Genomic DNA, 25,553 nt, shown 5'->3' on the forward strand with positions numbered 1-25,553 from the left:
GACGAAACTCCCATCTCTCTCCAGCAGGTAAATTATTTACCAGAGTTAACTTGACACTTTGTTTGTTGCCCAAAACTGCTCAATATACAAGGAACTTTCTACTGCTTTACACACAACTAAGGTTGTGCTGTGAAGGTTGTCTGTGAAGGGTGAGCTGTGAAGGGTGAGCTGTGAAGGGTGGGCTGTGAAGGGGGTGCTGTGAAGGGGGTGCTGTGAAGGGGGTGCTGTGAAGAGGGTGCTGTGAAGGGGATGCTGGAAATGGTGGCAAAAGTGCTTGTTTAAAATGATTCAGTTTTGCATATCGCACTGCTTGTGCAGTTTAGATAAATAAGGCATGACTTGTCAGCCAGCTGATTGTGAACCGGTCCTTCCCACCCCTCTTTAGAATCCAGTACATCTGCAGCAGACATGAGCACTCGCCTGAACATAGCCACAGTCGACATTCTCAACCACTCCGGACGTGCTGGACGCAGTCCTCAAGACGTCCCTCGCTGGCCCTGACACTCTCACTGTAGTGAGCCGTCCGCCACTAGAACACTTTGCTGCATGTTACTGCCTCTGGGCCAGGCTTTGTCCGGAGGTAATAATGGTGCACCCCAGGCTCGTGGTCGACATCACATAACCGTGTACGGTATCCAGTGTCTGTCCATGCTCCTGCGCCTGTGGCCTATTATGGAAGGGCGCCCATACACCCAGGGGCACTTTACACTAACCAACTGTCTACAGCCCGCCTCGGGTCTGCCTCGCATGGAGTCTGTGGTGTGCTCACAATCTGTTCACATGGAATCCAAGAACCGGCTGAGTGGCGAACTACCCTTCGACAAAACTGCAAAATAATGTTCCATTGCCGAAGAGATTAATATTTACATGTGCAGGCCCAATTAAAACACTTCCCCTGTTACTGTGAAGGTTTGTCCCAGTGTCCCTGCAAAACACTCTCTCTCTACACATAACACAAAAAGCACTTCTCTTCGATGCGGAGTCCTCCTTTCCCTAACCTCACACCCAGAGTGACACGCATTTTATCTTTTTAGAAGTGCCACCTCCAAAAAACTGTGTATAAACTAGGGGGAAAACGTACTTGCTGTTGCTTGAATCTTCTAACTATCTGCACGCACCACAAGGGGAATCGAAAGTAAAAGAATTACCCTCACACGACCTGCCCCCAGCCAGACGCCCGAGGTCCAACCAAACATGAAGGTACAGTACACTTTTAAAATAAGCTCAGGTGGTGCATGCAATGCAGTAGCATTTACACACACTGGCCAATCAAGGCATAGTTATGCTGCGCAGCGCACTTCGTGTCCAATCACTAATCAGGGCTGGCTGCCAAGGATGATTTAGTGTTGTGATGATTACGCCACTGCTGAGGTGCCGCCCCAGCTAGAAAAAATGCGCACAACGGGCCAATAAACGCCAAAGAGTAGCTGCCAGCAATTTGGGGTTTTTCCCCCGCACAAATGGGAATAATCTTGCCTATTTGTGCGGGAAATATCCCAATCTGGCAACACTGGTTGCGACGGCCTTTATAATTTATTTGGGGACACTGACACTACTGTGACTGACAGTAGTGTCTGTGAGTGTCCCCAAATAAATTATAGTTGCCGCCGCAACGGACCTCGAGTGCAGCGCGGCCAACCCCAAATAGTGCCGCCTGGGGCGGACCGCCCCCCACCGCCAGACAGACAGCACTACAAAACAACACACCAGCATTATATGGATCATATAGCCACAGCTAAAAAAGTTTATTTAGGAAATAGAATAAATCAGGCCTCCAACTCTCACAATGAGCTATACAAGATCGTGAAGGAATTCACCAACCCCCCTCCTGCCAACTAATGCATAACACTTCCCAGGAGTGGGTCCACTCCCTCCTTTCTTTTTTGTAAATAAGATAAATGACATTCACAAACTCTTTCCCCAACCAACCGATACACCACCATAACAGAGACACATTGAGGACCCTCCCTCGCATGCAAACTCTCTTAGAGAATTTCACGCAGTCACAGAGGAAGAAGTATCTTCCACTCTAAGAAGGATTAAATCCGGCTCACCGACCGACCCTGCCTCTTCCCAGATTCTATCTAAAATTGGACCTGCCTTTCTCCCCAATCTGACCAGAATTTTCAATCTCTCGCTATCGTAATCCACCGTACCTTCACTCTGGAAAAAAGCCATAGTCACGCCCATCCTAAAAAAGCAGACAGCCGACCCTGAACAGCTTTCTAATTATCGACCAATCTCTCTCCGACCCCTGTTTGGGAAATTCATGGAATCATTGGTCAACAGCCAACTATCTAAACACCTAGAAAGCAATAACCTGCTGGACCCATCTCAATCAGGATTTCGGACCTTCCACAGCACCGAAACTGCCTTATTAGAGATGGCCGATAACATCAGGCTCTCTCTTGACGCCAATCTGCCATCCTAATCTTACTTGACCTGTCGGAGTTTGGTGTTGAGGGCTCAGCACTGAACTGGCTCAAGAGCTTCCAGACGGATCAGTCATCCAAGGTCCAAATAGGAGACTTTTCCTCCAAAAACCGGTTAATCGACAAGGGAGTCCATCAGGGATCCATCCTAAGCCCAACACTCTTTAACTTGTATATGTCTCCTTTAGCCAAGATATGGCTATGGCTTTAAAACAGTGTCATACGCTGATGACACTCAATTACTAATCAACCTTGGACCAGATCCCACCGACACTAAACAAAGATTCAAACGTTGCATGACTGCCATAATAGACTGGATGACAAATAACCACCTTTTACTTAACACTAGTAAAACAGAGATCATGCTCTTTGGTGATGCACAGAAAATAAGGACCAACGACTGGTGGCCGCCCTCTCTGGGACCTTGCCCCCACCCAAGATGGCAGCCCGCAATCTTGGAGTGGTAATAGACAACAAACTCTCCATGTCGGACCACATTAATAATGTAGTTTGCACCAGCTATGGTCTAATGAGAAATCTTAGAAAAATCTTCAAATGGATTCCACTTTCCTTTCGCATGCCCCTCGTACAGGGACTAATTATTAGCCGCTTGGACTATAGAAAAGCATTTCTAGCATCCATAAATGAAGAGCATCTAACAAAGTTTCAGGTCCTGCAGAACACTGGAGGCAGGCTGGTCCTAAACCTCCCCCCGCTCACCCTCGGCTCCCAGTCTGAAGACCCTACACTGGCTCCCCATCAGAAAACGGATCAATGTCAAACTCTGCTGCCTGGTACACAAACCCCTTAACAGTAAATAACCGCAATATCTAGCTAAGAAACTGATAAAACACCAACCAGTTAGAACCCTTCAGTCCACCAGTGAACAACTCCTAACTGTACCTAGGGTCCACACAGTAAGAAACAGTGGTAAATCCTTTTCCAGAATTGTTCTTAAAATATGGAACACATTGCCTTTACATCTCCGATTGGAAACCGATCACCAAAAATTCTGCAGATCCCTCAAAATCTGGCTATTTTAGCTCTGTCGCCCCTGTCCTTCTGGTTTTTTTTTGTATCAGCTAGCGCTATGAGACCTATGGGTGATATACGTGCTCAACAAATACAAAATACTAATTGCAATCTGTTGGAGGCAATAAACTAGGAAAAGGTATATATTAGGATCTCCTAGAAGACTCCCCAGCATTTGAAAGGAGTGTGAAAGCTGCAACTGTTATTATGGGTTTGGATCTGTAGAATGTATTACTGAGTTAGTGTCGTAAAAAATTATTTCAGATACAGAAAACAGTAAGAGATTCAAACTTTTCATAAGACATGGCACACTACACTAACGATGACAAATTAGAATCAGTAATTAGGACTGCCAACTGGAGTTTAATGCTAGTGTACCTCACGCATTCAGCAATACAGAGATGTAACACTTTTCTTGAGCTCTAAAACCAGAACTTTACAGCTCCTTAGAATACCTGCTGACATTTCAAAATGTAAACATGAGGCTAGAATGTGTAATTCGTGGCTCTCTAAAATCCAATATATGCAACATGTTATATTTGTATGCCTTGGGTTATAGGAATTTTTAAACGTTATACATTAATTATTTTGAAAATGTAAGCTAGAGAATTTTTAAGGTGTAACAATGCTTTGGTACAAGGGCACCTTGGTTGAAAAGTGTTTCTAATTTTTCAGCAGATGATGGAATTGTAATATTTTAGTTGCTTTATTTTATTTTTGTAATGTAAGTTTGTATGGCTGTCGATAGAGGGCTTTTAACAGAAAAAAAATAACGAAGTATAGTAGGGTTAGAGACTCCTACTTGGTGGTCTCTAGCATATTGCTTACCCTATTTATGGATAGACATAGAGGAAAGCTAGATTACTGGCGGAAGATGATCTGACATAAATTTGAATATCACGTCTGATGTCCAAAACTGACATAAGCTCCTGATATAAATATAACCAATATAACTTGTTCCTCTGTTTACATTCAATGTTTACTGGTTTAAAGCAGAGGCCTTTTATAGGAAATATATTGTATACCTCAATAAATCGCAGCAACTTGACATTGGTCTAAGACAAATAGGCAACCAATGGAAAAAGAAGCTCCAAGTTTAGCCTAACACATATTCTAAAAGCTTTTCCAACGAGTACACGGGCTATCCACATGATCACTCTTACCAGAGGGCTCTTTTAAATGCACTAGCACATGCTTCAGAGCCAGCCTTAAAGCCCAGAAAACACCCAGATAGTTTACATATCATACTGTGTACATGGTGTTCCATCTCTGGTAGGTGACAAATATTTTAAGTAAGCTTTTGAAAAAAATGCAATCTTCAACAAAAGCACTTTCAAACCAAAATTAGTTTTATTTATATATCTTTGTGAAGCAATATAAAACAACAGCTTTGCACTAAACCGTTGCATTTCTTCTCAGACGCAGCAGAGATGTGGATATGAACAGAGAACTTTTGGAAAAAGATGACAGCAGCATGATGAGGAAGAGTGACCGGAAACACTTATACGTGTGAGGGAAGAGGGGAAAAACATTTCATGCCATGGGAATCCAGCAAAAAAAGAATGGAACAGAGAAAACACAAGAGAATTTAAAGGGAGGAGGTAATACATTTATTAAAAACAATGAATTGCATGCATCAAGTGGGAAAATAAAAGTGAGGTAAAAAGGGCTGAAGGGAAAGGCAGAATAAAGATGGTGATGATGTGGAGAGAGGTGTCTCTTCTTGCAGAACGGCAATAAACACCCAAAATGCGGTGTAAAAAAAGACAATCAGATGAAATGACATAATAATCAACATTGCAGACAAATTTAACACACATAATAATAAACTATCAAAGGTACTTTAAATGCTACAAAGCAGTAAACTTAAAGAAGCCTAAAGCAGTCATTCTTCTTCTTCTAGATCACTCCTAACCTACCCTTTGTTCAAAATAAAGTCGCCAGAAATAAGTTGGAGGAAACACTTATCAAACTAGGCATTTTAAGCTGCCTTCAAAGCTTTCTTTAATGAAAAAAATCTTCTGGAATTCATGTGTAACGTTGATTTGCTGTTCAATTCTATTAATGGTCAAGCAACTGTACTTGCGTCTCAACTTCTGTCCTTTCACCAGAAGTAAAAATTTATCTATTAAAAGATATTCAACACGAAGCTAATTCTTTTTTTCCCTTCCCCAGCCCTCCTTCTGTCAAGGTTTTTACACTCCTTTATCTATAGTCTTATGCACTGAAATCAGCCAAGCAGTAAACCCAGCCTATGTGGATTCTGAAACTTGCTTATTTGTCATTGCCTCCATGTTAGGCCCAGTTCTTAACGAGTCAGTGGCAGCTGGCTTGGTGTATTCAAAGAGCAGATGTTACTCCTTAAGACACCATGCACTGACTACCTAAACTCTGCCAAAGTTTACCCCGTTTCTTTACTCTCGGTTCTGCCGAACTGATGGACAAGTACAAAACTATCTATATTCTCTACAAGCAGGCTTTCCTTTGACTAGTGGTACAGGCAGTTCATTCTATTTGCTGTTGATCACATGGGCTGAATTATGGACAGCGGAATCTCTTCCTTCATTTACCTCTGGCGATTTAAGGTCAGTGAGTTAGCTGAACAGAAGGCAAAGCTGGGCCTTCAGAGAAGAGAGAGGAACACCTTACCTCTGTCCCCTACACAAGGAAAGGGTCATGGGGAATGATTTCTTCAAGTCAGTACTGACCCTCTTGGGTCATTCAAAGAAAAAGTGATATTACAGTCATTCCCAGTCGATAATGGCCATTTTGAAGGCCACCTGTGCAACATTTCACCTCCTGCATCATTAACCATAGACAGTATGCGGTCTGTGTTCAAACTACTGTAGAGACTGATGCACTCTGTATCAATTAACGAATAGTTTCTTACCTGTCGGTGTAGTTTTGCAGCTTGAAGATCTTTCTGGATTCACTATGCTGTGCATATTCCGCCATCTTGTGGTTGGAGTCGGAAAGTGCTTTGTATTTTTTTTTTTTTTTTTGCTGTGGGAGGTTGCGAAACCTGATCCCTCTGGTGAGGCTACAACCCCCATCGTGTGTGTGCAGGCCCTCAGATTATTTTTTCCCCTTCTGCCTTGCGATTTTGTCTTATTGCTTAGTAAGTCTACTATATATATTGCCTAAGGGGCTGAGAGTGTAGGGACACTTGTAGATTTTAAAAGGGTGACTTTTTAAATAAATATTATATAGATATTGACATGTACACACCTGTTTTCTTTTTTTTCTTTTGCATGTACGTGTCTACCTACGTATGCAAACATCTATATAGATATATATCCTTGTATTACCACCTGCTTCTCCAGCCTCATCTTTCTGGCGGAGGTGGGTGGGTTCGCTAGTGAATCCAGAAAGATCTTCAAGCTGCAAAACTACACCGACAGGTAAGAAACTATTCGTTTTGCAGCGTGAATCTTTCTGGATTCACTATGCTGTGCATAGACTTTGTAGCGGTTTAGTTAAGTTTGCGGCGGCTGGGTGGAAGATGAGCGTTGGTTGTTGAATATATGTTGAAGCACCTTCTGTTCGACTTGTGCTTCCTTCTTTATTTGTATATCCACACCGTAGTGCTTCGTGAACGTGTGCACTGAAGCCCATGTTGCCGCCAGGCATATGTCTTGAAAGGGTGTGTTAGCCAGGAAGGCTATTGTTGCACCCTTCTTCCTGGTAGAGTGGGCCTGTGCCCCTCCTGCTAGTTATCGGCCTATCAGTTTACCTAGTAGGTATCCATACGGCTTTCCTTTGAGGAAAAGTACCCATATACGCACTACTTTGCGTATTAATCTGTATTTGTTTTAATAATGTTACATGTGACCAGGAACCACCCCCTTGAATGTTTTATTCAAATGGTTAAACGTCCTAGGCCCATTCATCCTTGTGAAGGCTAACACCTGATTTCCTTGTTATATTCTGTGCGTGCTATTTTTAAAATGGTCCTTACCAACCACAAGCTCTTTTTCTTTCTTTTTTTTTTTTTGATGCAATGGGCGGTTTTACTACCATAAGTAGATAAGGCCTAATGGTTTTTTGGGGTGCCTGGCTGATTTACGGGAGTACGTATTTCTTGTCTGATGCTCACCTTGGTAGCCCAGACCACTGCAGGGGTATGCTGATGCCCTGTTGAAATTTGTTACCACCCTGCCATGGTTATGGTATTTTAGAACATGGGCGCTAATACCTGCTTATGCGTCCTGTTAATGTTCTTAGGAGAGAAAAGAGGGTAGATGAAGTAAAGGCCTTACCCTATTATCTGCCTTCGCTTGTACATATAAACGTACCTGATGCTATATCAGCTATATATCTAATATACGTATTTGATGCAGAGGCCCACATATGTGTGCTCTTATCCTTTCCTTACGAAGTATACTCCACCCATGTGGTCTATCCAAATATTGACTTGTACAGGAGAAGTTGTCCTGGACTTAGTTTGGCCACTGGGTTCAAGGAAGGTGACGGCCCTTTGAGTGTATCGCGCACAGTGGGCCTTTTGGCTAACTACTTGCCAATGGTCTCGTAATTTTAATTAGGCTATTGCCTGGTGTTATTTGATATTGAGCTGCCTTGTAATTCCGTGCAAGGGAGAACACCGTAACCTTTCACTGTGCTGTGTGCAGACCATGTGTAGTTTTTATCATGTAGGCAGGAAGCCTGAAGAACTGCACCCTGCTTGTGTTCATTCTGCCCTTATGGATGGTAATGGTAGTTGTAACGGGAACACGCCGTGGTAGGTGTGTGTTACGTTTGCCCTTATACCTTGTGGTGAGTAGGAGCTCCCCTCCAGTGGGCCACATGTGGGGTACGTGTTCCTACATAATCCCAGTCAAACTACTTTGCTATAGGGTAGGCATATGCAATGTTCGAGGTATTGCTTTGAATGCGTTTGTGTTACTGTGTGTATGTGCAGCACGTGGTGGAAGGGTGTGCACCCCCCACTGTAGTTGGCAAATTTTATGGTCGCGGCTAACCGCAGTTGGCCGGCCATATGGGATACCTTTGGAAGTCTCGGTGAACTCCATTGAAGAGCCCCCGGCTTCTTTATGGTGTTCAGAAAGGCCGCAGTGAACCTCAGTTGCCGGCTTTCTGATTGGAATCGGTGGCTAACTCCCCTTGAAGAGCTGCCGGCATCCTTATGGTGTGAAGATCAGTCTCTGTGGTAGGAGAAGACTTCCACCTTTTTAGGGCTCGCCACACCCATAGTGTGTGTGAGGTGAGTGTGGTTGTGGTAAGCCCACCCATCTCATGGTGATCAGCCCATTTAGTGACGCTGAATCGGTCTTTGTTATAGAAGCAAAACCATGTTGTGCTGCAAGTACATATTGCCTTGGTGAAATGAATGCTGTGTAGCGTGCGTAGATATGTACTTGTATGTTGGGGTTTGTAGTCTTGCTGAGTGAGACTCAATTGCCCCTTAGAAGAGACAGTGCGTTTAGAGTATGCATAGTATCATATCTGCAGCACTGTCTGTTATAGGCCTTATGTATGTTGTATATTTTACAATGGCCTCAGTGAACCACCCATAATGTGTATGAGAGGATTAGAAGTGACAGTGCGTTTATAGTATGCATAGTGTCATATCTGCAGCACCGTCTGTTATGGGCCTTATGTATGTTGTACATTTTACACCGGCCTCAGTAAACCACCCATAATGTGTATGTATGAGAGGATTGTAGTTGTGGTATGCCCCAGCATCTTGAGGCGATCAGTCCCCTTAGTGAAGGTGATTCGCCATTGATATTGTAGCCAACTTAATGTTGTGTTGCAAGTACATGTTGTGGTGGGGTAATGCTGTCTAGCGTTTGAAAAACGATGTACTTGTCTTCTGGGGTTTGTAGTCCTGTTGTGTGAGACTCAATTCCCCATTATAACTATGCCTGTTGTGCTTAGAGACTGTGCATAGTGTTTATGTGACACACGCCAGTTTTAAAACATGGTTGTGCCGTCCCGTAGTGGTGAATAGAGGAGGGAGTAGGTATGTGTTTCAAATGTCTTGTGTGACAGTGTTCCAAAAGACATTGTATGGGCTCCCCATAGAAAAAAGTGTTTCTATCTTCCAGCGTATTTGTATTTGTGTATTTATATTTTTCCCCTGTGCCATGCGGTGCATGTTACCGGTAAAAAGGGGGGCATATATGTGTATATTAAAACACATACATGGACTGTTTGCATATGTAATACTGTGTTTTGCTTAATACGTGTATTTATATATCTATACACACATATATATATATATATATATATATATATATATATATATATACATACACACACAGACATAAATATCTATATATACACATGTCTGAAAATTGCATACATAGAACTTCACCTGTACCTTAGTACTTGGTGAATCTTCCTCTTGATTGGCTTTATATCTACATGTATGCACCCCACAATATAACATGTAGCTACGTATTCTATGCACGCATATGCATACACCCATACCTACCAATATAGCAGTATGCACCCAATTGTATCTGTTTTGATATAATGTACCTGGTCATGTTGGTATAGGAAGAATTTATCTCCTTTCAGCCTCCTATCTGCCACCTAAGAGTCTTAGGAGGCCTAGTAGGCCAAGTTACCCAACTGCGTGTATATCTCGTAGTAAGGGGTCCCTCCCTTGCATCGCCTGTTACAATGCTATGTAGCCAGCTGATAAACATTGTTTGGATTTGGCGCAGTAACTGACGAAGCATGATCTGTGATCCTGCCTCTTTCCCTGTTATACATGTAGTGTATAAACCTTGTGAAGGTACTGCAGTAACCAGTAAAAGTTTTAGGTAACAAGTAAAAGTTTAAATTACCAGCAATGGAGGGGCCATACCGTATATGATAGCGTAATAGAGCATTAGCTATCAATCACTATTTTGCGATCTAATTTTAAAACCTGTGCATAAATATTGTACTTATATGTTGCACACATTGTGCCGCAAATATAATTTATTTTGCATTTGTGAACACATATTGCTGTGGATAGCGTCCATAGAGCATTAGCTATCAATCACTATTTTGCGATCTAATTTAGAAAACTGTGCATACATACTGTACTTATATGTTGCGCACATTGTGCCGCAAAGATAGTTTTCTGCATTTGTGAACACCTAAGTATTGCACTTCTATGTTGCAAACGTTGTGCCGCAAGATCGTTTCCTGTATTTGTGAACACATATTGCTTTGGCTTATTGGGCCCTTTGTCTATGTATATGAGGCTTAAAGTACAAGGCCCCCTACTAATTTAGCTTTGTTAATGTAGTGGCCCAGTAGGGAACTTAGCCACTGCGGGCATATTAGTACTTAGTGCTATTTTGCCAGCGCCTGCCTGTTTGCGCAAGAATGAGGCTTCCATTTAATGTATGCCCTATGCTTTATCGTAAATAATTGTTTCCTGGTCGCTGTGTTATGTTATCAGCGACTGTTTGGCAGTGCAATCTTTGAGGCTTGTGCACAGCATAGCTGTGAACCCTTGCTTTGTACTGCCTGCACAAAATGCTTTGTCGTGTATTTCTTGTGAAAGCTTTGCAGTGCATTATTATAGCCAAGTGCTTTAGTAACTGCTAAATGTTGCCCTATGGTATGAGATATAGCATGCTCTTGGGCTTTGCAGAGAAAAACACCTTTACCGCCAATTTCCCCTTTTGGAAGGAAATGAAGCGCTTTAATTCATTTAGACTCTTACTGAGAACCTAAAAAACCCCCTTCGAGGCCCAGTTCTGCCAGGCTGTTCAGGAATGCGCTTTTCCAGAGATAAGGCCCTGATTTATGAGGCCTTGGAGGTCGATGAAGGCCTCATGGCGTCTCCAGGAACGGGCGAGTTTTATGGCCCTTACAGTGGAATGCTGGAAGCCTCCTTGATGCTATGTGTATCAGGGAGGGGGCAGGGGCCGAGTCGAGAATTGGGCTACGTGCAAAACCAAAAGGTTTGGCTTTGCCGCTAGTTAAACTGGGGCCCTGGGTGCTTTTTATAAATATTTGTTATGCCCACTAGGTAGATAGTCGGGAATTAAGCACCCTGCTTGCTGGCCACTGTTAAGAGGTTAAACTGTCTTTTAATGCAGAACTACACCCCTTACCCTATATGTCTGAAAATGAAATAAAGGCTGGGATATAATCCCTTCCCAGGACGCCTTTTGAATATTTGTGCTTTTGAACTGCAGTACCAAAATCCTGCATGCGTACCCGCACGGTGCTGTAAATACCGGCAGGTTACACAGACTAGTATATATTCCGAATTTGTTTAAATAAATCCGGCTTACATTTTAAAGCCCTGCGCTTGTGCGTGGAGCATTTTATCCGTCATGATGCTATCATACATTCAAGATGAAAATCTTACCTCCTTTGTGGATGAAGTATTCGCTCAGTGCAGAAAATCCCCATACCGTCTGGGGACAGTTTTGTAAAGGCAACCAAGTGTACTTGCCTTGCTGCATGAGGAATAATGTGAGCAGCGCCAAACAAGCTGCTTTGCTCAAGATTTCTCCCTCATGCAACTCTGTCATTACCACCTATCTCCTTGGAGTTTCTGGTGGGCCTCTTCTGCCTGCTGCGTCTGTTGCTGTCTTTTCACCGAAATCTTCGGGGCACCTCCGATCTCCATGGCGGAAAAAATAATCTGAGGACCTGCACACACACGATGGGGGTTGTAGCCTCACCAGAGGGATCAGGTTTCGCAACCTCCCACAGCAAAAAAAAAAAAAAAAAATACAAAGCACTTTCCGACTCCAACCACAAGATGGCGGAATATGCACAGCATAGTGAATCCAGAAAGATTCACGCTGCAAAACTGCATCACGTCACTACCACCTATTTCTTTCCCCAAATCCTGATAGTACAAACACCATATGGCCGTCTTACTACTCTGGGAAACTGGCCTCTCAATCCACTTCGACTCCAGGACACGTACCTCTGTGATTAACTGTATGTCTGACTAAACAGAAGGCTTTCACTTTATCGCCCACATTTTGCCCCGTGGTCATAAGGTCACTTTTTTGCTGTTCCTCGAGTCCAGCAACTGAAATGTATAGGTCATATTCTCATAAAAATTCTGTTTCACTGAGTCTTAGATCTTCAAACAGTCATCTCATTCCACAAGGGCCTCAAGGTCTGGCTATTTGTAGCTTTCAAAAAGTTGTTTGCAGCAATGCATGAGCCCATCTCAGTGCCTACAAGCAGAACTTGGCAACGTCAGTTCTTTATAAAAACAATATAAATAGTTTGCTATAATCTTGAACTGAAGTAGTTTGAACAAATAACCTGATTCACATAAATACTGCTGCTTTTTAGTACTTGGAGAGAGGCCTAATTACCTCTGACTCACAAGAAATCAATTTCACATACCTTATGACAGACTACTGAGTTATAAGTCAGCATTCACTGACTGTACGAACGGCAATCAGGGTCTGTAGTCCTACTAGGCTGGTATGATAGGCAACATAAGATGTTACTATTTTTCCCCTTTACACTAGATCAGCCTTTGGTGGAGGATGGTCAAGAGAAAGGGGAACAGAGCTCTTTCCTGCGCCAGAGTATAAGGCCATATACCGCTAGATGATCGGAAGGGCCCAGTGTCAAGTGAAGGAAGCTGAGGGGTGTATGCGTTTAGATATTATCCAGTTAAATGTAGCTCTCCCTGTATCTGCAAGAGATCCCAGAGCAGTGCCTGTGGCTGTGATCTTTGGGCAGGGTATACCAGAAGCAATATTCCCTAGGTCCAGTCTTTGGGCAGGGGTAGGTACATCCAAGAACTGTGCTCCCACCCTTACCTGCTCCAGTCCTTGGAGTTGGATCACAATAACTTTGAGAGGAAAGGCCCCAAGTTTGTCACCCATATTATAGGTTTAATGTAGTGTGAACTTTTCAGATTTGAGCTGAGGAACCCCAAAGAACTGCTCTCATTTCAACATAGATTCAGTACATGATACATTGACCCAAGAGCACTGTCCTCTTTTGCTAGCCCTAGGCTTGGTGATCAAGATCTTCAGTCACTGGTTCTTGGGCACTAAAAGGATGCTTGGTCTGCAGATTGGAGGTTTGTGCAGAACAGTGCCTTCTAGCTGCAGTCTACAGCCTGATATCCCAGATCAGTCCCTTATAACACTAGTCTTTAAGGGGCATACCAAGATCAGCCGCCCTCTTATGTTCACTTGTTGTGTAAGAGGACCTCTGTATCCCTTCACCATATCACCTTCCCTCCAGAAGGGGGGGGGTATCTTCAGTTGTCCTTCGGTAGTGGAATCCCTAGGGCACTGTGTGCACCCAGGGTTTTGGCTTCATCTACTTGCTCTGGGGTGCAGTAATCTTCCAGGAAGATGTGAGCCAGATTACTGATCCTTCGATTGGCTGAGAGCGAGAAACGCAGCATGCATTCCACCACAGGCAAGGCACTGATCTGCTGACGGGTGCTAGCTGTGCACAAGTACATAAGTGTGGTGATCGCTGAAAGCACAGTCTCCTCATTGGCACTGGACAAACACTGTATTACCTGGGCAATACCACCAGCTTGCACAATGCTGTCTTTGTTGGCTTTGTCCAGACATAAGTTGCAAAGACCACCTAAAACAACAAAGGAGAAGAAGAAAGGATTACATTTGTGTTTTGCATTATTAGGGGCCTGGTTAGTGATGATGATGAGGACACAGAAATGATACCTTTGGGAACGAATAAGCAAGGTTAGTTCAAGGTCTTTTTTTCTGGGTCATGAGGCAACCAGTTTTTATTGTGCAGCATATGCAAAAGGTACTGTTGCCAGAATTCCAGCTCAGCAGATTCCCGGGATAATTCCCAACTCTCCACCAAGATGGACACCTTGATGACACGTATCAATAGGTAATGGGGGAGTTAGATCACCCTAAAGGTATCTGACAGATTCACCCACCCTGGGCACACTAGGATGCGTAGCACTAGGTAGGAGTACAATATTGCAGGACATATATGTAAGCATATATTCTCTGTAACAGTAAAATGGTTGAACTCTTTATCTTCTTCATTATTCTCATAATGCTAATCACGTTATTCTGTTTCCTTCTATTGATTATTGCAGCGCACATACTTTACTCAAGAATCACAATGCTTCAATATATATTGAAATGCCATGTTGTGCATTTCTAGTGTGTCTTTTTGGATATGCATGAGTAACCAAACAAAAATGTTCTGAATCTGTTACCACCATTTCCTTTAGGATTCAGGGTTAGCATGTTCTGAGGTTGCACATTTAATCTGTTACCTTGTCCGGTTTGGGGTACAGATGTTGCACTGTAAGCTAGCAGGACTAAGACCAATATATATGATGGTGTGCGCAGAATCAGTCTTGCACAGCTTTGACATTCTGGTTGTTCCACAAACGCACAGTTTTAAAGAGAAAGTAAAAGGATTACAACATGGCGCCGCCAACATTCTAGCTTAGGCTCTTATTTAATAGATCGCCACAGTAGTTTCCTTATTAAACCCAAAGACCTTTATTCACCAAACTCACAGGAGATGCTGTGGTGTTAAGGAAAAATCCTCCTCAGCAGAGTAGATAACCTCTATGTATTGGCTGTAGGTTGTTTAAGTTTGAACATTTTAAAAGGATTACCCCACAGAGGTTTCTCATAATCAAAAGATTGACTAAGAACCTATTAACATAACAGTGAACTGTAGACCTGCAGTTGCATGAATGTTACAGCAACACGCACTGCCCCTTGCAGGTGTAGACGTGACCTTCGTGGTTGAGACTCACGATGCATACATGATATAGGTATTCTTTTCATGGGTCACATTCTCAGCAGTAAATGTAAATTCAAGGCTTTTTCATGCTCACACAGTAGCAGCAGTTCCCAACAACTACACAGCTTACATAGCACTACAAATACCTTTAACATACCAAGAACACCAAAATTGTTTTGAAGGCGCCCTAACACACATAACAAAGAAAGGATGTTAGACTAGGTCCTTTCAGCAATAAGGGAGATACCTGGCCAGTCTTTTCCAATTATACACCATATCCAGACATAAAAAATCTGACAGCAGCACAACTAGGAAGCAGCTCAAGACCTGGCTGTTCGAGCAGTAGCGGACCCCCCCTCCCCAAGCGCCTTGAGACCCTCCTGGTGAGTAGCGCGCTATATAAATGCTGTGATTGATTGATTGATTGACTACGTACACGGCACACATGTCTAGTCGGAATATAAAGATGTTTGACACAATTTTTCATGCGAACAATGACAATAAATCCTCCAAAGGTTGCTCCAAGTTGCACAACCACACTTATGAATTAGTCCAGCTACTATCCGTGCAATCCTGGGCAAGGTTCCTGTCAGACAGGAGAAGATTCCGTTCTGGATTGCACAAAAAAACAAATCAGCTTGAAGCAGTGTTTACCCATACGGGACCACAAACAAAAAACATAGAATTCTCACAATAAACCTGCAAATGGGGATGGCTCCCCCACTGGAATACTGCATCGCTTGAGGTTCAGACTTTGCTGCAGTATATACCAGATCACATAGTACACCCTCATTAGCTGTTTTGCCAGAAGTGCTTAAAAAGGAACAAAATAAGTATGGGGTAGCCCCTGCCCTGGATTTGGGAATTAAATTGATGGCCAACATTGCCACAGTATCCAACACAATGTTTAGTAACATTATGGGGGAAGCAGCAGCTCACAAATTTAGCTCCAGGAGACCAGGAGAGCAAGTTACCATAAATTATTGAGGAAACTTAAGCATCCATAGGTAAAGATATTTTCGGAGCTAGACCTAGCAAACCACAAATTAAGGGTAATTCTGAAAAGGATAACTCAAAGCAGACATTGGAGTCTTCGACTAAGAAGAAATGGGATAATAAGAAATATAAAGAACAGACTAAAGCACGCACGCCATGGCTCTGCTCAACAGGACTCCACTGAAAAACGCTATCATTTGCATAACTGTAATAATATTAAAATGCCTGATGGCTATCAGGATACTGATATATGTACCTTTCAGGGTTAATTAGAAAAACACTCGGAGAGAGGGGGACGATCTGAGTGCAGATTAGAGAAGAGAAGTATGTGTAACCCAAGAACGACTCACAACACTCTTCTAACTATATAATAAAACAAGAAGACAAATCTAAACAGTCCAAGCATCAATTCAAAAAGGAGGTAGCTGGCAATAAAGTCAAGCCTACCACTGATATCGAGGACACTGCTTCTGAGCAGGGAGTGGGATCAGACCATGCTGGACAGCGCAGCAGAACTCACAATAGTTTGTAAGAATCTAATGGAGTGTCTGGCAGCAGTAGCAACAAGCGACTATATCCAGGTGGAAACATCGTCTAGGAGATTGTGTCTCCTGCATTCATTATATAAATTGCAACTCCAAATGGAGGGGATATGCAACATACCATACATTTTCTGTTTTGGCAGAATTTTGCCATTCTGCTAGGAGATTCTCTTGGCTGAAAGGGATTGGCATCGGAGTTTGTTATGGATTGCCCCAGATGAGAAAAGGTTATTTTACCTGCCTTCTCGTCCCATATGCTGTTAAACATCCATATACCAAGGAATGGGGTCTAGCGCAAGCTCTGGTGTTATACTGCAACAATGTGAGATGGGATGATGGTTCCCCATATCACATCACACCTGTGATGTCAACCCCACATTCACAATGGCAATACCCCATTACAAATTAGGCTAAAAAATCACGACTTGAATACCAAGGTGTAATAGACTGCTGCACCTCACCTATGAATAATTCTTTGCTTCCCATAATGAAACCAGACCATTTATATTGTTTAGTGTTAGATTACAGAAGCTTGAATACTGCTACATGTACATTCGCTGTGCACAACACAGACAGTGTGGCATTAATGAACAACACAGTATGGAAGAAATACAGAACAACATTAGATAACTCAAAAGGACATATCTGCTACATTGTAGCCCCTGAAAGCAGGTACCTGACTGCATTCTGCAGTGTAGGTTCTCAAAAACATTCTGTTGATTGCAACAAGGGTATAACAACAGCCCAGGGTAGTTTTAACCCTCGGTTACAGAACCTTTACAAGATGACTGGCCATTGTCCTATGTTGATGACATATACTCAATGGATGATGACCTGGTCAACTTATTTGGGTAGAGTAGATAGCATAGTTTTGTGATTTGCTCATATGGTCTACAAATTAAATTTAAAAAAATCGAAAACTTGCCTCAGTGTCCGAGTTTTGCGATACGAATTACAGTCAGATGAAGGCAGAAGCCTTGTGGCACATTTGTTAGAAAAGTGTGCCCTTTTAAAACCTCCAAAGACATTGAAAAAACTCCAATTCATATTGGGTTTCCTAAATGTTGGCAGACCATACATTCTAGACTATACAGAGCGGGTAAAACTGTTCCACGACTTGATTAGCTCAGACTTTTCAAGCTTATATTGGACAACTGAACATACAAATTCTACATTCAGTGCAAGCTGACATGTTAGCTTCAAAACATTTACACACACGTTAACACCCCAAACCTGGTAATTCATATAATTGCTGGTTCATTAGGATACACATATGGTTTACTCTCTGATTCTTTGAATATTACACGGGGTACCCGTCAAGGATGCCTGTGTTCTCCTCTTTTGTTCGCGTTATATATTAATCCTTTTATTGAGCAACTGACTCGAAGTACCCTGATTCCACCCTATCGAGTATCTGAGCATATTTTTTCTGTTTTCGCGTATGCGGACGATATTGCTGTCACAACAGTTAATCCAGGTACCACTATTAAAGAAATTGAGCAGTTGGCGAAGGACTTTGGTAGAGTAGCGGGATACAAATTAAATGAGTCGAAGACTCAGATTTTGTGCTCAGATTCATTAGTATGGCAGGATGAGAGAATGGTGAAAGATGTTACGTACTTAGGTATTCAGCTAAAGGCAAATATGACTGAATTAGTGGATGGTAATTGGAACACGTTGATGGCTAATATTAAGAACGCTTTGGATAGGTGGGAACGACTATATCTTACTATTATTGGACGGTCAAACATTATAAAGATGAATGTGCCACCAAAGGTTCTATATCTATTTAGGTCAATACCTCTAGAAATTACCAAAGATAGGATACAGGCTTTGCAGTCGATTTATTTGGAGTCCAGGGAAACCTAGACGTGCAATGAAATATATGATTCTACCACTCACTAGGGGAGGGATGGGGGTGCCTGATTTCTTTTTATATTATGTAACTTGTTTTTTTATTGAAGATGAGGGTACTGATTACGGGGGAGTCAGTGGTGGATGTTTCTTTTGCCCCCTCTATTTTTGAAATGCAGTTAGGTCCAATCGCGAAACAATCATTATTTATTGAGCCAGACGGGAGTTACTATAAACGGACTCTTTTTAAGGTAGTGGCTGGTGCATTTAAGGTTTGGAAATGGTTTGTTAATACAATGGCTATAGGGAAAATATCTTACTAAACGCCTTTTAATGCCTACAGGCTTCTTCCTGGGATATTCTCTGACGATATGGCAACAGAGTGGCAGAGGAAGGGGGTGAGATGGTTAGGGGATATGTATAAGGATGATGGGACTTGCAAATCATTTGAGGAGCTAAAAGATTTAAAAAAATCCTATAATTATTTTTTTGAATTTCTGCAAATAGGAGATTACTTACTTCGACGAAAGGTGGTGTTTCAGGAAAATACAGCAGTGGAAGCAATTAGGAGATTGGTAAAAATAGTAACGTTATATCAATTATAGCTCACTGGGAGAAGCGATGATCTAGAAAAAGTTAGGTTGAAATGGGTGAGCGCATTAGAGGACCCAGAAATAGTTGTAGAAGATTTGCTTTTGTTATCCAAGGAGGCGTTAATGTCTGCAAATTTAAAAGCCCTATTTTTTAAGACTTTGTTTGACTTATATTACACTCCGATCCGAATGGCAAAATGGGGAGGTGGGAACGAAGGCAAATGCTTTCTCTGTAGGGCTGATGATGCAGATAGCACACATATTTTTTTCAGTTGTGTGAAACTTCAATGTTTTGTAACAGGAATTGAAAAGTTTCTCTCTCTTGTCATAAAAATGCCTGTAGAAATAACACCAGCTATGATGTTGCTGGGGAAAATATCGAAGGATAGGTCAGTGGAGCCATTATATCAATATAGGCCTTTTGTTTTCTTTGCTATGACTGCTGCACGGCTATGTATAGCTACTGAGTGGCTTCAGGAAAAACCACCTGACTTTCATCAATGGCGCGCTAGAATGTATAGTTTATTCAATTTGGAGTGGGGTCTTTTTTCTAATAGGGGTTTCAGGAAGAAAAAAATGGGTATAAAAATTTGGTGCGCGTTTCGTGATTATTATGAGGATTGACAACGGACGACGAAATGTATAGGAAAATTTATGGAATTTTGAAAGATAGGGGTCTATGTACTACGGGCAGGATGAGATGTTCGATTACTACTGAACTGTTTTTGCTGTAATGAATTTGAAAATGTACATGAACTTTGATTTTTAATCTGTGTATGTTATTTGCTGTGAATGCATAAATAAATAAATAAAAAAAAAAAAAAAAGGATACACATATGTCACATTCAATGCAGGCATATAAATCAGATTTATAAACAAATGCAGACATGCGTTTTGCACAGACCGAAAAGATTCTGAGAGAAAGATCATTGGTTCAGGGGAAACTAATAATTGAAATGACTCCCGTTCCAGCCTTAGAAGCTGCTACAAAGGCCAGCATTTCTAATGTGAAAACTTTACATGCACGTTGGATGCAATGGGCCAACTCATTAAAAGTAACAGATGCAGATTACACACTGCAAACACAGCCATGTCTGTAATCTGAACGCAAATATCCTCTGCTTGATGAAGTAAAAACTCTAGATCAGTATGATTACATCATCTATACTGATGGTTCTCCTCAGCCTGCCAAAGGGACAAAGCACCAATATTCTGCAAGGATCGCAGCAGTTAAGGGTCGTATTCAGAATGAAGAATTCCACCCTCATAAAACCTACATGCAGTCACTTGGTGATTGCACAGTGCAGCTAACTGAACAAAGAGCTTTAATTCTGGCACTTGAGAATACACCCCCAGATTCCTCATAATCATTGTGTGTTATTTTGTATTATTCTGTCTAGTTTTACTGGAGCCAGTATGGATTCCACAGGGTGCACGATAAAGCACTAGATTCTTTGTGGACATCAGGCCAAACTAAAACTGTGTTTGCCACGGACTCATGTGATTCACACACTAAGTCATCAGCGTGTGGGGATACATGTTGTAGGGAATTCCATGGCTTATGAAGGCTCGAAAGCAACAGAGCAAACTGCTGCAGTCGCTGCAATTACTCGTTCTAGTACGAGGATAGATGTAGACAATATTTCGGCTGTTAACACTGCGTGTGATGGCCCGCACTTACTGAAAGGCTTTCCAACGAAATACTCCAACCAGTTAAGTGGGCAAAACAATCAATTTTCTCATATTCCCAGAGTGGGGGATAGAGTAATACCTAACTCAGATGGCAGGTTAGGATTAAACCTAGCAGCAAATGAGGGCCGGGTTTATACAAATAGGACAATGACTTTGTCCTAAATGCAACATCTGTCAAGAGATGAAGGTTTCCACCATGTCGCACCCAACAAAGGCACCTCTATTGATCTCAGAGCACCCTCTGGCTCATGTTTATCTGTATCACTGCGTTCCCCTACAATCTGATGGGTCTAACAAGTAAGTAAGTGGTAAGTGGACAGTGGCAGTGTCCCTGCCGCTTTTACGGCGCGATTACCGGTGCATTGGTGATTTTACTACCATTTTAAACTGCGAGAGCATGTGAGCTCATTTGAAACCGGTCTGGGGCTTTTGTGAGCAAGAGCGTGTACACTCCCCCGTGTGCTGCTTTATTTGTACTTCACTGTGGTTTTACTGTTTTTGGGGGCATTCTGCATTCTGCACTGCTGAGGTTCTTACCTGAAGGCAGGCAGTTGCAGCAACGGTGCGAAGCAGCGCTGGACTCGTCCCTCCTTCCCGCCTCGTTCTGATGCCGGTGACTAGCACCGTTCGAGCAGAGGGCGTGGAAGGTCCGAGCCAGCTACTTCCGGTAGCTACGTGCAGCGCTCTAGTTGGTTGGACGCTGGGGGGATATAAGGCGGATGTGCTATCGGCAGCGCAGCGGACGAGCGCAGCGGGCGCGACGAATGCGCACCGACGTTGCGCCTAAGTTAAGCCCGTCTGCGCCTGTGCGCGGCTGGGCTCGGGCCAGGGCCATGCCCCCTGCCCCTCCGATGGGTCATCTTTGCTGGAGCAGAAAAGACTTGCTGTCCCTCCGGAATTCATGCCGCAGTAGCGCGTGTTTACATGGCTTGAGGGTTGAGGAAAACACTGGCTGCAGGCACTGCCAGTTTTCCTATAATCGGGCCAATGTAGAAACTAATGAGTCTTACGATCTGGTCTGTGGTTTGCTGAATGTTCGGTCCCTACACAAACACAAACTAGATATATACGATCTCCTCAGCGAGAAACAATGGGATCTAGTCTTCCTTACGGAGACATGGCTTGACTCAGATTCTACCCCAGAGGTCATTGAAGCCATTCCGGAAGGCTCCTCCCTGCTGAGGCAAGACAGATCATTAGGGAGAGGTGGTGGGATAGCTATTGTAGCTAAACAGGGGCTTCGCTGCTAGATGGAGCAGATTATGATCAAGGATAGTGAAGCGGGTACTTTTTCCATTCTGGTGCACGGAGGCTGCACAGTGAAGGGCCTCTTGATATATAGGCCGCCTGGCCCGGCAGCAAGATTTTGCGAAAGTATGATAGAAAGCATCACAGAGGCCGCATTGCGCGCAGACAAGTTTCTAGTGTTGGGGGATCTCAACCTACATCTAGATGACCCTGCGGACAAGACGGCCGGAGACTTCTGCCAAGAGATGAATGCACTTCAGCTTGAGCAGAAAGTTAACGATCCCACCCACCAACGGGGCCATCTATTGGACCCTACCTTCGCCAACTGGAGACAGGTGGAGGCCCTGACCCCTGTTCCTATCCCTTGGTCGGACCATCACCTGGTTCCCTTTCTTATTCACATCTCGGGAGCCAGGCTATCGGAGCAGTCTGCACCAAAACATCCAAGACGCAGGTGGGCTGCCTTCTCCCAAGCTAGGTTCAATGAGGCACTTGTTGTGGGTGGCAATCCAGGGGGAGGGGATGTGGTGGAAGCCAACGCGAATTTCGATCAACGCATCACTGAGGCCCTGGACCGTGTTGCCCCGCTCGCCCCGGCTAGATCAGGGGGCCGCGTTCAGAGAACGGCGCCATGGTTTAGCGAGGAGGTGCGAGCGGCCAAGGTCGCGTGTAAACGCGCAGAAAGACAGTGGAGGACAGCCTTTGCCACTCAAGCTAAAGCGGACTATATAACTAGCAGACGCACCTATCACAGCCTTATTAGGAAGGCTAAGACGACGTACTATGGCATCAGGATCAAGGAAGCAGAAAACTCCATGAAGGAACTGTTTTTAATTTATAAATCACTTTCGGCTGGGAAGCCTGCGGCACTTCCAGAAGAACTCTGCTCGGTGGACAGCTGTAATCGAATAGCAGAATTTTTTGCTAATAAAGTAGCAAAGATTTACTCTGCTTTTCCGGGTCAAGCTAGCAAAGGCCCTGAGTTCAAGGAGGAAACTAGGATGAGGGGGGATCAACGGATGCTGACCACATTCACTACCTCGCCTACTGAGGCACTCATCCAAATCTGTGGATCTATCAAGTCAGGCTCTCCTAGGGACCCCACCACTCCCAAACGCTTGGTGGGTAGTTTGCATGTGTTGGAGCCTTATATCCGTCATCTCCTTGACACCTCTTTTGAGACCCATACTGTACCTATTGCCTGGAAACGGGCGGTAGTTCTCCCTCTGCAAAAAAAACCTAACATCAGTTATGCTAAATTAGAAAATCTCCGTCCCATCTCTCTCCTGCCATATATGGCGAAGGTTGCGGCGAAGACTGTAAATCTTAAACTGATGAATTTTGTGGAAGAGGCCTCTCTGCTTCACAATTCTCAGTTTGGCTTCCGTCCTCGACACTCGACGGAGTCAGCAATTCTTATGGCAGTAGAGGCTTTACGGCAGGGTGTGGATGAGGGCCAGACCATGGCCATGATTCTCTTGGACCTAAGCGCCACATTCGACACTGTAGCACATTCCATCTTGCTACAGTGTCTGAATGATGGTGGGGTATCGGGAGCAGCGCTTAGATGGATCCAGTCTTTTTTGACAAGCAGGTGCTATCAAGTCCGCCTAGGAGAATGTTATTCTATGGAGATCATTTTGGGCCAGGGCGTCCCTCAGGGCTCGTCCCTGAGCCCAACTTTGTTCAATCTCTATGTCTCCCCGCTGGTGGCGATAGTTGAGAGTCATGGCCTGCGCCTGGTGTCCTATGCCGACGACACGCAGTTGGTCATCTCCCTCTCACGCATGCCTGGTCTTGCGGCGGACAGTTTCAGAGTTTGCATGCAAGAACTGGCAACCTGGATGTCCGCCAACTGTCTGAAGCTTAATGGTAGCAAGACCGAGGTACTCGTGGTGGGGGGAGGTCCATCTGTTTGGTCGTCTGCATGGTGGCCACCCTGTCTGGGAGATACCCCTGTCCCCTGCCAGGAAGCAAGGAATCTTGGAATGTGGCTTGATGCTGGCCTTGCCTTTGGCCCGCAGATTGGCCGGGTGGTGGGTGTATGCTTCGGAGTTCTGAAGACCTTGAGGAAGGTCTTGGACCTCCTACCCATTACAGCACGTCGGACACTTGTGCATGCCCTCGTCACCTCACGTCTAGATTACGGCAACTTGCTGTATTTGGGGGCCACGGGGAAGGTCATTAATCGCCTGCAAGTGCTGCAAAATGCAGCTGCTCGCCGAGGCTTCTAAAGCAGCGCTCCAGGCCCTACACTGGCTCCCTGTCGGGAGAAGGGTGGAGTTTAAGGCTCTATCTATGTGTCACCGTATTTTGAGCGGCAAAGCCCCTGTTCCGCTACAGAGTCTGGTCACTCGGTATGAGCCTTTGCGGGACCTGCACTCCTCCCGTATAGGGCTTTTGAAAGTTCCAAAAATAAAGAAGGCTCGAATGGGGGGCAGGTCCTTTAGATATCTGGTAGCCAAGCAGTGGAATGCCCTGCCTGCAGAGCTACGTTTGGAGCCCTCAGAGTCCATTTTTAGAAGGAAACTTAAGACGCACGTATACTCAGGGTAGGCGACTGTGTTGGCTGCTTGGACTGTCTATTCCACTTACCATAGCGCGGGGACACGCCGGGGCACGTAACCAGGCGCTCTATAAACTTCCCTAATAATAATAATAACAAATACATCAGGGTAGCAGTGGATTTCTGCTCTCAATTCCAATGGGTTTGACCAAAGTGATCGGCTGTGACCGAACTGTTATAAAAGTCTTTTATCGGGACTTAGGCGGTAGCCACATTTCATTAGGACTAGGGCCTGGTGATTGCTTCTAAGGCTTACCTTCGGGAAATTAGGGGTGACTGTCCAGTATCCCTTACCCTATCAACCCCGAGGGAAATGCGGTAGTGGAGAAGAAGAACTGTGACTTAAAGCAGTCTTTAACAGCTAGACTATTAGGTTCAGGTGGCAGTCGGGTTCACCACCTGTGTGGGGCACAGAGAGCCCTCAATCTGCCTAGAAAAAACCCAGCTGGTCAGACTCCCTATGAAATCCTATTTGGGGTAAGGTATGGGTTCCAGACCTTGACAGTCCCAGTACAGTGGCAGCAGAAACACAATTTGACATCAATGAACGTTTGGATGTTTTACAGGAACTGAACAACTTCTGAGACGCTCAGAGCAAAGTCCAGCAGAAATTACCCCCTCTGGTGAAGTGAAAGACGCACCAGCAGCTCCAGATTGGATTCCAAAGATCTGTAATCTGGTCAGGGAAAAGATTGTAGACAAGAAAGAATCGGGCCATCATGCAAAGCATCTGTACCTATCCTCGGTGTTGAAGGTACCAGAACTGTACTTTTACCGCCCGTTGCTGGCTGCAAAAACAAGAGATCTGGGCAAAAGATCTCATCAAACCACATCATATGGCTGGTCTACACAGTGTTCAGTTCAGATCAGTTCAGTTTTTATT

The 25,553-nt window shown here is 43.9% G+C and overlaps 1 protein-coding gene across 2 annotated transcripts in view; it reads right to left on the reverse strand.

Moving 5' to 3' along the window:
* Positions 1-4,795: 4,795 nt before the first annotated feature.
* Positions 4,796-25,553, reverse strand: part of ARMC7 (armadillo repeat containing 7) — a 141,862-nt gene continuing 121,104 nt past the window's right edge. For both annotated transcript variants that reach the window (XM_086930786.1, XM_086930787.1), the window contains exons 4-5: positions 12,250-14,027; positions 4,796-6,326 (exon numbers count right to left, since the gene is read on the reverse strand). In XM_086930786.1, coding sequence (XP_086786912.1) covers positions 13,687-14,027 — 341 coding nt within the window. In that variant the 3' untranslated portion in view covers positions 4,796-6,326; positions 12,250-13,686. The remainder of the gene's footprint in view (positions 6,327-12,249; positions 14,028-25,553) is intronic.

Source organism: Lissotriton vulgaris, chromosome 7, assembly GCF_964263255.1.
Source record: "Lissotriton vulgaris chromosome 7, aLisVul1.2, whole genome shotgun sequence".
NCBI lineage: Eukaryota > Metazoa > Chordata > Amphibia > Caudata > Salamandridae > Lissotriton > Lissotriton vulgaris.